The 12,869-nt window shown below is 37.5% G+C and overlaps 1 protein-coding gene across 4 annotated transcripts in view; it reads right to left on the bottom strand.

The window, feature by feature from the left end:
* PCNX1 (pecanex 1) overlaps nt 1-12,869 on the bottom strand; it is a 74,231-nt gene that overhangs the window by 40,945 nt on the left and 20,417 nt on the right. The window contains exons 7-8 of one of the 4 annotated variants that reach the window (XM_088520430.1): nt 4,533-4,665; nt 630-814 (exon numbers count right to left, since the gene is read on the bottom strand). The exons of 1 other annotated variant lie outside the window; for it this stretch is intronic. In XM_088520430.1, the coding sequence (XP_088376556.1) occupies nt 630-814; nt 4,533-4,665 (318 nt within the window). The remainder of the gene's footprint in view (nt 1-629; nt 815-4,532; nt 4,666-12,869) is intronic. 2 more of the 4 variants (XM_088520431.1, XM_088520432.1) reach the window with 2 other exon arrangements.

Below are 12,869 nucleotides of genomic sequence, written 5' to 3'. Positions count from 1 at the left end.
GAGCTAATAAACAGTTAAGATATTTAGTATAAAATGTAAGAACCACACAGAGGAGGAAAAAAAGAAACTACCACAAGGCACTAAACGAACTGCAGATATTTCACACAAGAAAGTCACAATCATTTTCTGATCTCAGGTTGCTAAACTAATTTGTGCATGGAAACTATCTTCCTTCACATGGCAACTTCTTTTTTAAACAGCAGCTAAAAAAGTCTCATCAAAAAATAAAGAGGGGAAAAAGGGTAAGATTAAGAGTTCTCTAAGAAGCATAAATGTCCCCCCACATATACAAAGAACCACAGTTCCCCAAAGCTCATTTCAATCTCTGCGCAGCTATCTGTGCCGATGCACACTAGGACAGTAGCTTATGCATTACACATGGTACACTGTTCAAATCTTCGTTATTTATATTTACAAAGCTTTAAAACGTTTCCCCTTGTGCATTCATTAGCGAAAGCGCACAGAAAAGCGACTGCAAGAGGCAGGGAATAAGGAGCAACGCGGCCTTTTCGGCGAGGCCCCGCGAGCCTCGTGCCCGAGGCTGCGCCTCGTGCCTTGCAGCGCGTTTTACCCATCCGCCTGCCGCGTTAAACCGTCCCTGTCACCAAGGTTACATAAGGCCTGCATACCAAGTTCATCGTGCAAACTGCTACCGCCTACAGCAGATGCAGTGGCATGAGAGGCGTCTAAGTGGACACTGCCGTTTCTCACCAGCAAGGAGGTGCTAGCGCTGAGCCCAGCGGCCTGGCAGGGGGGGCAGGACTGCACTGCGGCCTGGCAGGAGGGCTGCTGGCCTTGCTGACCGTCTTGAAGGCTACGGAAAAAACACGGATTGGGGACACGTTACCGGGACGAAGAGGAGGGAAAAAAAGACAACTAGCAGTGAAGCAACACAAAGGTTTTTTTCCTCCAAAGTCAAAGTTAGAGGAAGGAGGAAATTAAGAAGCTGGTGGTTAGGGTTACGCTAACGCATGAGCTCTACAGCTGAGCATTTTGTTTATCCGGTTCCAAAGGCAGCTTTAGAGGTGCAGCGCATGGACTACTTCAAGATTGTTACTGTGCTTTAACTTTTCCCCAAGTCTCCTCCAAGCCTTTTCTACCAGAGTTAATTTGCGGGCACAAAAGAAAGCTCGATGGCCTGCAGATCTACAGCTTGCTCAGCAAAGTTTGAGGGTTTATAGGTTGGGGGCTTTTTTTGGGTCAAACTAACAGGACCATCATCCATCATCTCCACTCTACCTACAAAATGTCATTAAGTAGCAGCCATACATTGCCACAGACCTGGTGTTAACTGCAGCTAAGCCAGTGGTCAGAATTCTTTTCTGAATGTATTTAAAACATTCTTAATTGGCAATATTGTTACTCATTAGCTGAATTGATTTTAGACTTTTATTTTGGTAGCACTGCAGTAAATTAGTATCTCAGTATTCTACCACAAAGGAATTCTTCTATTGCTATGCATAAACACGTACCCGCATCAAAAGCTGGGTTTTATAATTCAGCTTAGGCTTCAGAGATATTTACAGATTTACAGACATACGAGTGGACAATGCCTGAAAACACCATTTGCTTTCTTCACCTCCTTTCCACTGCAGAACTAATTTACTGGGATATTTAACCAAGATAGCCTTTTTGGTGAACATCTTGTTCAGTATTAACATAGCAAAGTCGCAGAGTGACATACTTGAGGTTCACTTCTACCTTGCAGTCTTGGTGGTTTTATCATCTTTCATTTTGCACAAAGAAGTTACATGGCATACATTATTCACTTGATCAAATCAAAAGACAATCTTGTTATACAATATTAAAGGATTCCTATTTTGTGTTTTTAGGTTACTTTTCATGATAAAGCATTCCTTTTATGTTCTGTCATCAAGAACACAAACGATCACCTACCGCTTTTTACATTTCACTGAATACAATATGATGCTATTCTACAATGAGCAAGGAAGGTTAAAAAAAACTTAAGAGTTAGGGGGTAGGATTATCTGGCATTTTACTTGCTTATAATAGCATAGTGTCTAAAACTTTTCAGTTCTTTTGTTAGAATATCACTGGGAGGAAAAAACATTTCAATATGTACAAGAATAGGTGTTAAGAACAGCCCATGCAAGATAAAGCAGACATGCACACAGCTGATGACGTAACAAAATTGCCAACCATCACTACTGTATTCTAATACATTTGAATCTGAATTTTAATTCAGCATTTTGCTGCTGTGGACAAGCTCAGCAAGCTGCGTGGCAACAAAAGCCCTTAGGAACTCTCAGACACACCAACCTTCCCTGTCTCCCTTACGTATCATCAGCAACCTACCAGCGCTAAACACAGCTTTCCCTTAAAGGATAGCTGAATAACAGAAGGTAAATACAAATTGCCCTGTCAATAGTTATCTCAGTCCATATCTGTCATAAGGAGGGCAGAACGTTGTTAGTAGATTGCACAGATATACAAAAGAGTTAATCTGCTGCCTAATTACAAAAATTCTAAAAATAGTCATACTTGAGACAGTCCACTCAGTTCAAACACACATGTACATCATTAAGGGCAAGGGGTGCTAAAAGTATATGCATGTTTGAAGTGCTCAAGACATTGTGGTTACTCAAGTAGGATGAAAGCGGGATTTAAGTCAAAAAATAGATGGTATCTAATTTAGTCAAACAAGCAGAATTTATTAGGCCAGGTTTTACTTTAAACAGTCTTTCAATGTCAAACAAACATCTTTACAACACCACTATCTCTTTTACTAAATATTCCATAGAAAAGCGTTTTTAATGGTAAATGGAAAAATTCAGGTGGAGCTCAATAGGCCCCAAGGGGCTATTTCAATTATATCCAACTTTATGCAAGATCTTAGAAGTTTTTGCATCAGGAATAAGAAAGAAGTAACATTAGGTCTAATACAGATTAGTGAATTTAACATTTGAAGTCATATGGATTAGCAATATTAAGAATGAGACTTAGGCAGTTCACACTCACATAAACCAGAAGTGCTGTACATTTGCAGTAATAGTCATCTAATAGAAGCCTTTCAAAATAGCTAAAAATTCTTGTACTACCTCATATTTCTTCCTTATGCACTAAACTCCTCAGTATCAGTAAAGCATCAATTGTTTCTTCTAGCAGCACATAAAAAATAAATTACCCATGTAATGCAAACTTTTTCCACCTGTAGTTCGAACTCAGTGTTTAAGCAAGAACAGAAGTTTAAGGAGAGATTTAACTGAAATGATTCATTTCTACCACATACTATACCAACCAGTAAAAACACATCTTACTAATTGCAGTTTATAATGTGGCCAAAGTCAATCCTTTATCTGCTAGATCTCAGGTAGCATTCTTGCAATCCTCCTACCCAGGGCTACGTAGGAAGCTGGCCCCCACTATTTCAGCCATGCCAAAGAGATGGCAAGACTCCTCCCCATCTTCTATTTTTATATTTTCAAGTATTTCATTTTGATACAGCAGGGTTCCTCAAGTTATTTGCTCAGATTTCTATAGCTTTATCCAGTTTAACAAAAAAAACAAAAACAAAGAAATACACACACACAGATATTACTGAGAAACTGTTAAAAGTTAGCTTAGTATATGGAAGATGACAGTTAGAAACAAACCATGTATGCTCTCATTATGCTGCGTATTTGCCATGTAACTGGAAGAAGGATAAGGATGCAGGAGCACTCCTTTAACTAAGGGCAACATTCTGCTTGCCACATCCTCCAACCCTGTAGGGACCCATGGTATTGAAATTAAAAAAAAAAAAGTCTACATTACAGTGGTTGCTGAACACACAACACTCCGCCTGCAACATATCAGTAGGCTGAACACTGTTACCAAGGGAGTCTGAAGCTTACAGAGCCCTGGGACATATGCGTAGAATATATACTGCTGAGACATGCTGTGTGCTTTACAAATAGATTTAATACTGAACAATACTATGGTTTTTTTATATAAAAATACCACCAGTATATTAACTTGTTATTTCTTTTCTGCTGGAAAAAAGTTGCAGGCCGTTTACGAAATATTTCTATTTTAGATTTGGAGCTTTTCAGCGTGATACAGTTCATTATAGCGGTCTGCCACTTCGCTACAACACTCATCTCTCATCACCTCCAGAGTCAAGAAGTGATTATGACCCCCATCGCTAACGCTTACTTCGCTGGGGGAAGAACAAAACGAGTTGTGTTTTAACAACTGTATTTTCTTGGGATCTCCTCATTGCTTGAAAGGAAGGACTACTTTTGAAGTATTTGTTAAAACTAAGAAAACAGTCTAAATTTGTTGGCATTAGTTCATTGTTATCTGAAACGAACTATAACGTCTTAAAGAGATTGGCTATCCTGTTTGTTCTCAAAATAGTGCCACATATACATGCACAATTCAACAAGCCCACAGTGACATGCAGTGACAGCTCAAGGAAGTTATGGTGGGAAGGGAGGAAAAAAGGTGCTTTTCTGGCAACACTGGTGGGTGTGGGGAGAAGTGGTCTGCTGCATGCATGCTAAATACGGTGGAACATGTAGATACCCTACCTGAGGGGTGATCCGATGAGCAATGTAGGAGGGGTAGGGTTACTCCCTGCATTGTGCCGGCGTCGTACTGCCTGACGCCTAAATGTGCTGCGTTCACGGCGAAATGTGACAGTCTCCTCGCTGGCTTGTGCTGCTGCATCAAGACAGACTTTAGGTCAAAGAAGAACCCATCCTAGTTATGTACACAGTAACTTAAGACTCCTTTCTTCCCCCTGTCCCTCCCCAAATTAATGAACTTGACTTGCAACAAGTAGCTTACGCCCCAACTACTCAAGTAACCTGCCTTGGACAGATCCAAAAAGCCAAGCTGCAAGAGAGAGCTCAAAACTCTTCCTTTAACACTAGACAGGAAGAGAGACCAATCTCTTCATTTCTCATTTAACAGGTAAAGGAAAGACTCAGAACAACCTAGTAAGGTTTTTTGTCACTCCTCACCATAAAGATCTGCTCTCATTTTTACAATTCTGCCAAAGTGACAGGGTTGAAGTTCATTATATCACACCTCTTCAGGGGATAAATTTGACAAAAAACACACAAACATAAACATGCTTAACAGGGTGCTCATTTTTATAGTAGTGACACTGATTTGGAACAGCGCTTTGAGATTAAGCAAGAACATAACTTCTGTTCAGGGCTTGTCCATTATATTTCTCAAACACACACAAGACCACATAGCAGGTTGGGTTCATTTATAAAGTGACACTGTAAAAACAAACAAACAAAAAAACAAGCAAACAAACAAAAAAATCCAACAAAAAAGCCACATGCTTTTTTGTATATACTCAGAGCAGTCACCCTAGACTTTTTACAGTCAAATTTTCCCTGCGCTCCCAGCCTGAGTTTAAACAGGGTCTTCTCCACAACTCAGATCTGGACTGCTTTGTGGTGTGCCTACGCTCCCAAAGAATCTTCCTCTGAGCCAAGGAAACTCCTGTCCACTTCAGATGGATGGGCCACAAAGAAAAGGAAAACAGGTCTTGGTAGGCAAGTGGAGCAGGAGGAGAGGAAAGTTGCACATGAAACCAGTGCAAGAATTAGAACAAAATCTTGAAGAGGTTGGAAACTGCAGCTTGGTAGAAAAGCAGCCTCTTACTAGAGTGCAAAAAACCTAAGAATTGTGTCAAGCCAAAATGAAGAGAGAAAACACTCAGGGAACAAACTTTTGACAGAGGGGCAAGAGAATCACAGTCAAAATAGTCCATGTGGACTTAAACAAGTTTTCCAAGTTACAAAATTGTCATTTAAGTTTGACAAAATTACTAGACAAGAATGTCGCCTGGCTCTCACACAGATCTACCTGGACTGACAAGCTACTGCCCACAGCACGAGCAATGGGGACTGCATGGACAAGCTAGAGCATAAATCGACCAACAGGCTATCAAGTGAATGCTACATTAGGAAACTTCAATCTGCAGGTTTCTTTAAAATAGAGGAAGCTACATGAAAAGATCACATACCATTAAAACAACCAGTCTAAAGGTCACAAGCATTTTGTTACTAAACTTCGAAGTTATCACAGACATCATTAATTCAATCCTTTTTTATATTTTTCCTGAAAACTATGGGATTGCCCACTTTCTTCCTTGTCCCTCCACAACTGCTGCTTCATTCTACATACGTAGAGGTAACAATTACTTTTCAGTATATGTCAACAAGAACTCAGTTACTTGTGGTTCCACATATCGCTTTAAGCTTTAACACACAACCTATTCAAGCCATCCTCTAAAGCAAGGATTCTTAATTTCTTCAATAATTTTTCTACAATTTTTATATTTGAAATACCAAGGAAGTAAAGCATATTAAGTAAGCTAAAATGAACCCTGACTTCCCGTTCGACGAATTAATGCACAAGAGTTTACAGCTTGAGATGGCACAGTTTGCAACACTTCATTTTTCCATCACATATAAATTTACACCAGAGTTACCAGTGGTGCACCAGAGTGCACCACTGACTTCAGCTGCAGTCAGAATTCGATGCAGTGAAGCAATAGTTAAGCACCACAAAATAAAGAACAAAGTGACTGAGCTTAACTGAAACGTAAGCATCTTAATTTCTACTGGAGAGCAACTACTTAGCAAAGGCAGTCTTCAAATGCAATGCTTCAAGGTAAGATACTTAACAGGGAAAACATCTGGCTTGATTTTGTCATCTCCTTTATTCATTAAGCATGTCATGTTCTGCAAGAAATAAAGCCCAGCTTCTAGAAATACTAGAGGACCTTCCTGTACAGCTCAGAAACAACTAAAACAAGTCTACCTCAAGGACTGTCTGACATAATGCCCTGCAGAGAGGGTAAGGTTTAAACATCTGAAGATCTTTTTCAAAAAAATATTTTAAATGAAAGTTCATATACATTTAGAGACTGAATGCAAGCTACAGAGGGAAACGGTTTTTATCTATCTTTCTCTACTCTCCACATAATCTGCAGGCTAGGATATGCGTTAGTGATTTTCAACTTCCAATATGTTCAATATGTTCATTCTGCATGCTGTCTCCTGCAGGCAGCTGATGACATTCGGGACCACTGAATTAGTCTATTACTTCTCCTGAAAAGACTGCAAAGCTTTTCAGCCCTGATAGCTCCGAGTCTACACAGAGCATGCAACGCTCCGAGAAGCTACACATCGAAACCATCGAAAGATCAAAAAAGCCAGATGAGCAACAAGGATTATGGTTTGTTTGAAAGACAACATGTGTAAGTGCATATTTTAGATTGTAGAAAGGAAGATCCAACATGTGCACTTGCATACAAATTTGATAATAGATAATATACATTGTACCTTGACAATTTCTGCTTGCATTTTAAAATAAATGCGGTAAGCAAAGTAAGTTTTCCATGTCATAGTTTTCCTTTGGGTTCTTCTGTTTTATTCTGATTTAGGTTTAAGCACTACCTTTCACTAGTGTCAAAGAGATTCAAGTAGGAATTACTTCTGCACTTTAATTTTCAAACATATTTGAGATCTGTATGTTATTTGTTCTTGAATAGATCAGGATTTCAAGTTCAAAGCACAAACTAAAAACCCAAAGCCAGAGATCAATATAATAAAGAGGCAGGGGCCTAATGACAACTTTGCAAGGAACTCATCCCTTGTGAACACCCATTCCAACTACTAGCAGGAATATAGAGGCTTGTAATAGTATCCCATCTTGTGAAATTCCGGGGAACTCTCCCCCAGAATTTTAGCTGCGAAATTGTCTCTGTGCTCAGGGGAAAGGCCCTCCTCTGTCTCTCCAAGTCCCTATGAAGAAAAAAAAAAAAAAAAAAAAAAAAAGAAAAAAGGGCAACAAAAGGGGAGAGTGTAAACTTATTCCATTTAACTCTCTACTACTTCTCCCTCTTTAAAACAGCCACATTTTATTCCTTCTTCCTCTGTAAACTGTTCCACTGCCTTTTATTTTTTTTTTTTCCTTCTGTACCCTCATTGAAAGAGGGTCCATGAATGTGTCCATACTCAGGTTTTATCCACAAAGCCAAGTTGTACCTTAAACTTCCATACTAGTTACTAGGGCTTGGAATGCAAACAGCTACCAATTTAAACATATACTTGGGGAAATTTAGCACATCTGTGAAACTAAGTGCAAATTAATCTAAGCAACATATCCCAAGTAAAAACATAAGATAGCATATCAGAAGAAAAGTACTGCTCCAAATTTTCGATTTGTTAATGCAACTATGCATACAGACATGAATTACATAAAATCCCTTTTTTTTAAAAAAAAATTTCGTTGTACTTCTGCTTGGAAGAAGGTCAGAACCCAGATGTCATCATGCATTTGTAACAACACTTTCCCAATAAAAGGGTCAAAATTTACTTCAGAGAGTGTTCTACAATAATTGATTCATGTCCTTCTAGCAGACCCAGAAATTCTGGAGTACAGATTGAACCCTCCTGCCTCTGGGCTATACCTTTCTGAAGCTTTTCTTTATCACATACACAAGTGTTTTTGATGAAAAACTCTACAGTTCCTCAATGTTTGAAAAAGACTTGAAGACTTCTCCAGTTACTGCAATATATAACACAACTAGCTTTAAGAAATATAGAATACAAGTATTTTCTTTCAGAGATACACAGTCGCGCTTCATAGTGAAAATAGACAATGCCATCACCACATTTATGCACCACTGTTTTCAACACAAACTTGAAACCTGAAATTAAAGTACAAGATGAAAAAGCAGATTTTCTAATTTGTACTGCATTAAGAGGGCCCACTTAGTTTTTGGTGAGCAAAACATGCCAAACAGTGCCTCAGATAAATTCTAAAATATGGAGAAGTTCTTCATGGTTTAGAAGATTCCTGTGAAGACATTCTATAGGGGTAAGACAGATGCTCTATTAGTATAAAAACCCCGAAATGCAAAAAGACTAGTGACTTTTACAAAAACACAATGAAAGCACAGTACCAGCTCCCCATAACACTTTCTTTTCTTTTCTTGGGAAAGAAAAGTCAAATTACTTGAAGTCTAGGTCATTTTAAACACTATTCAGATTAAACACAGTAAAACTTCTGCAGGAAAACCTGAATGAATGACCAGTGGATATTCTATTTTGCTACCAAATAGGGATTTTTACCTGACTTCTCAGCTACTTGTAATGACCAGTTCTATAAATTTTCAGCAAAATCTGGAATAAATGGCATACAGCTCATGTATTCACAAGAGCTATGAGATCTATCTTCTAACACTGAACACATTGTTGCCAAATCAAAAAACTGAAATTTCATGCTTTATCAAGCATCTATATCTGGTCTCCTTTGGGATTTGAAAGAATCCATACTTATTTTTACATATCTCCATTGCTGTAGAAGCAAAACATTCAGTGACTGTCCAAATTAATGAAACCTAGTTTCTAATACAGAAGTATTTATTGGTTAACAACCCTCTTTCACATGGTTGAAGCTTTTGTAAGCTTATCATCTCTATGAATTCTCACATGTCCTGAAAACTACTAAAAACTGAGATGTTCTATGCAACCTGTTGCAAAAACTTTGAGTAGAAAGAAACAATTCAATCCATGTCCTCAATATGCAGTTATTTCACCAGGAATTATAAATCATTCTATAATCTACAACTGTAGAGATTTCTTATTCTGCCCTGATAAAAAAGCAGTATTGGCTTACAGCAATAACATTGTGTACATTTAATAAATATGCCTACTAACAATTTCTGAAGAAAGTTAAAAATGGACACACATGTGGCAAACGCAAAAACACTGAAAAGCAGAGACATCTCCTCAACACACCAGCTTTTGCTGGAAAACAGGGCAGAGGAAAGCAGGGTACAGTTTAGAAAGGAATGGTAGTCACAGATAAGAAAATTGAAAGAGCAACAAGGGCAGCAAAACCCCAGACTCCCCTGTTGCGGCTGAAGCATGAAAAAACAAGTTCAAGAAGAGAGTAGAGGAACATGTACAGTTACATCAAACCACAGTGTTGCAGCAATCTGTTAAGGAAACATTTTCAAGCAGGGAATGGCCATGATCATGAAGCCATCTGTTCCTCAGTACTAAACCGAACATTTCTCTAGGCTGGCTTGAAACCTGATAGACAGATTTTCACATCTATATCAGAGAGAATTACAAGCCTTGCTTATTCTACTATTTTTTCATTAACATCATATATTATATCACTATCAGAAACAGCAACAAATATTGGGAAGGGTCAAAATTCAAACTTCTATTTCGTTCTTGAGTCAAATACTATGTATGTTTGGCACATTGCTGGTTGGCATCTTAAATCAAGACTTTACAGAACCAGGAGTGAAATACAGTTTTCAGGTTCCAATAAAGAAACTCAAATGCAAAACAGTCCTTTCTAATGGCTAACCTACTTAATTCAGTACTGCTGTGGAAGGGGTCTTGGTAAGCATGAGAATAGAGACAGCCTGAATATACAAAACCAGATTATATTAGGGTTTCATGCACATCTTACAGTTTCTACCCTCTCTAAATTCAGTCTTTAACTAGCTATGCAAAACTGATTCGGTAGCTTCAGTGAATAATCAGATTCTCAAAGAACAAATTGGAAAGCCCATCTTGTGAAACTGTATTAATTACATACAAAAAACAAACACGTGAACTTAAAGTCACCAGAAGCACAGAAGACTTCTACAATACAGGCAGAATGAGTAACCATCTGTGATGGTTAAAGCTATGTTACATCTATACAACAGATAAAGAGTGATATATTGGTAGCAGCTGACATGACCAACCTGCTGCACAGCAGAGAATTTTAGCTTTAAAGTACTTTCCAAAGACTACATATAGATACACTCTGCATATACACACACACAAATACACTCAGAGAAGATGAACATGTTTCTTATAGGCCACAGAAAAGGCAAGATTCTAAACCAGTTTCATGTAAATCTTTTTTCAACTTGTACAGATGCACTGTAAACCACAAGACACAGAAAAACAGGATAAGCTGCTACTTCAGGATTATATATATACACACACACAGGAAAGTATAGAGCATTTTTATTTTCCAGCATAATGTGCAACTCAGGTATCTAAAAAACTCTATTAAATCTTGAAAATAAACTGTAAAAGAAAGCAAAAAGTTAAATGGTGCACCTTTTATGGCGATACAGACTTGGGAGAGAACACTCAACTGTTGAAGCCAGCTCTGGCTTTACAAAACCCTGACATATACTACCCTAAACTGGTTCTTTTAAATCTTACAAATTAAGATCTATGAAATAACACATTTGGGAATAAAACAAGGAAAGAAAAATATCTTACTGATATTTCCAAAGTATCACTAGATATCTATTTGACCTTTTGGGAATCTAAGCATCTTTGGAAGTCAAACCACAGACTGCCAGTTCACTAACTGCTCTTAGTTGATTTTCTTAAGCTAAGTACTCCCGATTGTAAGACATCCTCTCTTTCATTTGTCATAGCTCTACCACATTTACTGTATTTACATTTTTTTCCAAGTGCTGCTTGTCAAGTGCTGTCTGTATTCCTTTTAATAAATTTCAGTTTCTGTTCAAAAAACAGCTTAGCTTGTTAAAAGGAAAGTAAGACTCATTCACCACTTCCCGGAATAACAGAAATGAAACTGCTAGTTGTATCTGCTTATGCAAGATAACGAACAAATTTGTTTAAACATCAGCTTAGGAAAATGTTAGTGGTCATATTCACTATTAAATATGTTTTAAGAGTTATGTGAGCAAGAATGTACTAGTTAGTTACTTTACTAAAGGCTCAAATATAAAATGACAATTGTTAATTTAAACGATATTTGAAAATTAGGAAGCTATAGCTGCTGCTTGAAAGCAGCGGGATATTAATATCAGTTTAAGGATTATCCATGGGCATCTGTGAATAACCTATTATTTAAGAAAGCCAACAGATGCAAACCACAGAAATTTCAATATATATATGCGTATATACAGAGAGAGATTTTTCTAATTCATCTGCTACATGAAAAGAAAGAAAAATCAGTTTTTACATATATATATACAGACATTATTTGCATGATGGATATTTATGCCACACATGCACAACACTTTATAAACACTCCCAAGGGTAAAGACAACTCAAAGGGAAATGCTGAATTTAAAAGCAACTTAGCAGACTCTAAAAAGTTAAAAAGATTTTCTCTGATTAATAGCAATCCCATTTAAAACTGGAGAACAAAGCAACAATTGAAGTACAGTCATTAGAAAATCCACAACAAATTTAATTTGTTCTCTATGGGTCTTTGTTTTCTTTTTCTTATTATTTTCTTTTGTTTTTCTTTTTGTTTGTTTTCTTGTTTTAAGGGAAAGAGGTATCTTTTTTCTCATTCTAGAAATACAGAATAACATTCATTTCATACATTGACAAATGAAATGTTTTCTATAGCTCCAGCAGTAGGAAACATGAGATATAGCAAGTGTTATCAATCATTCAGGTCCAGATAACCTCAATTCAGATGACTTCTTAAATACAGTTCGAAGCCCATAGGGAAGAATCATTCAGGTACTCCCCATCTATAAAACTACCAACTTCAAAATGATATTTATCTACAGAAGAGAGTTTGAAGTGGACAGGGAAGAGAACAGCAGCAAGACTTCCCTGATAAGCTGTCACAGGCTTTACATCATTAAAACTACTTCTAATAGTAACTGTGAGTCCATTTCCACCCCCCCACACACACTATATCACTTTTTTTCTGTCTAATAATATTTGGTAATACACATGAATTAGTCACAGACTAATTTTTTTCACAGACTATTAACAACTGATGAGCAAGTAAAGTCTGTCATATTCAGCAAAACAGGGTATATTAACCTCTCCTTGCCTATCAGAAAAGATGCTAAACAGTTCAAAGCTGTAATAACAAAA

This window comes from Tinamus guttatus, unplaced genomic scaffold, assembly GCF_059628265.1.
Source record: "Tinamus guttatus ecotype Peru unplaced genomic scaffold, ASM5962826v1 Tinamus_guttatus_pri_ptg000089l, whole genome shotgun sequence".
Classification (NCBI taxonomy): domain Eukaryota; kingdom Metazoa; phylum Chordata; class Aves; order Tinamiformes; family Tinamidae; genus Tinamus; species Tinamus guttatus.
Note: the sequence above shows the minus strand (reverse complement) of the source record. Positions and strands in the feature narration are given on the sequence as shown.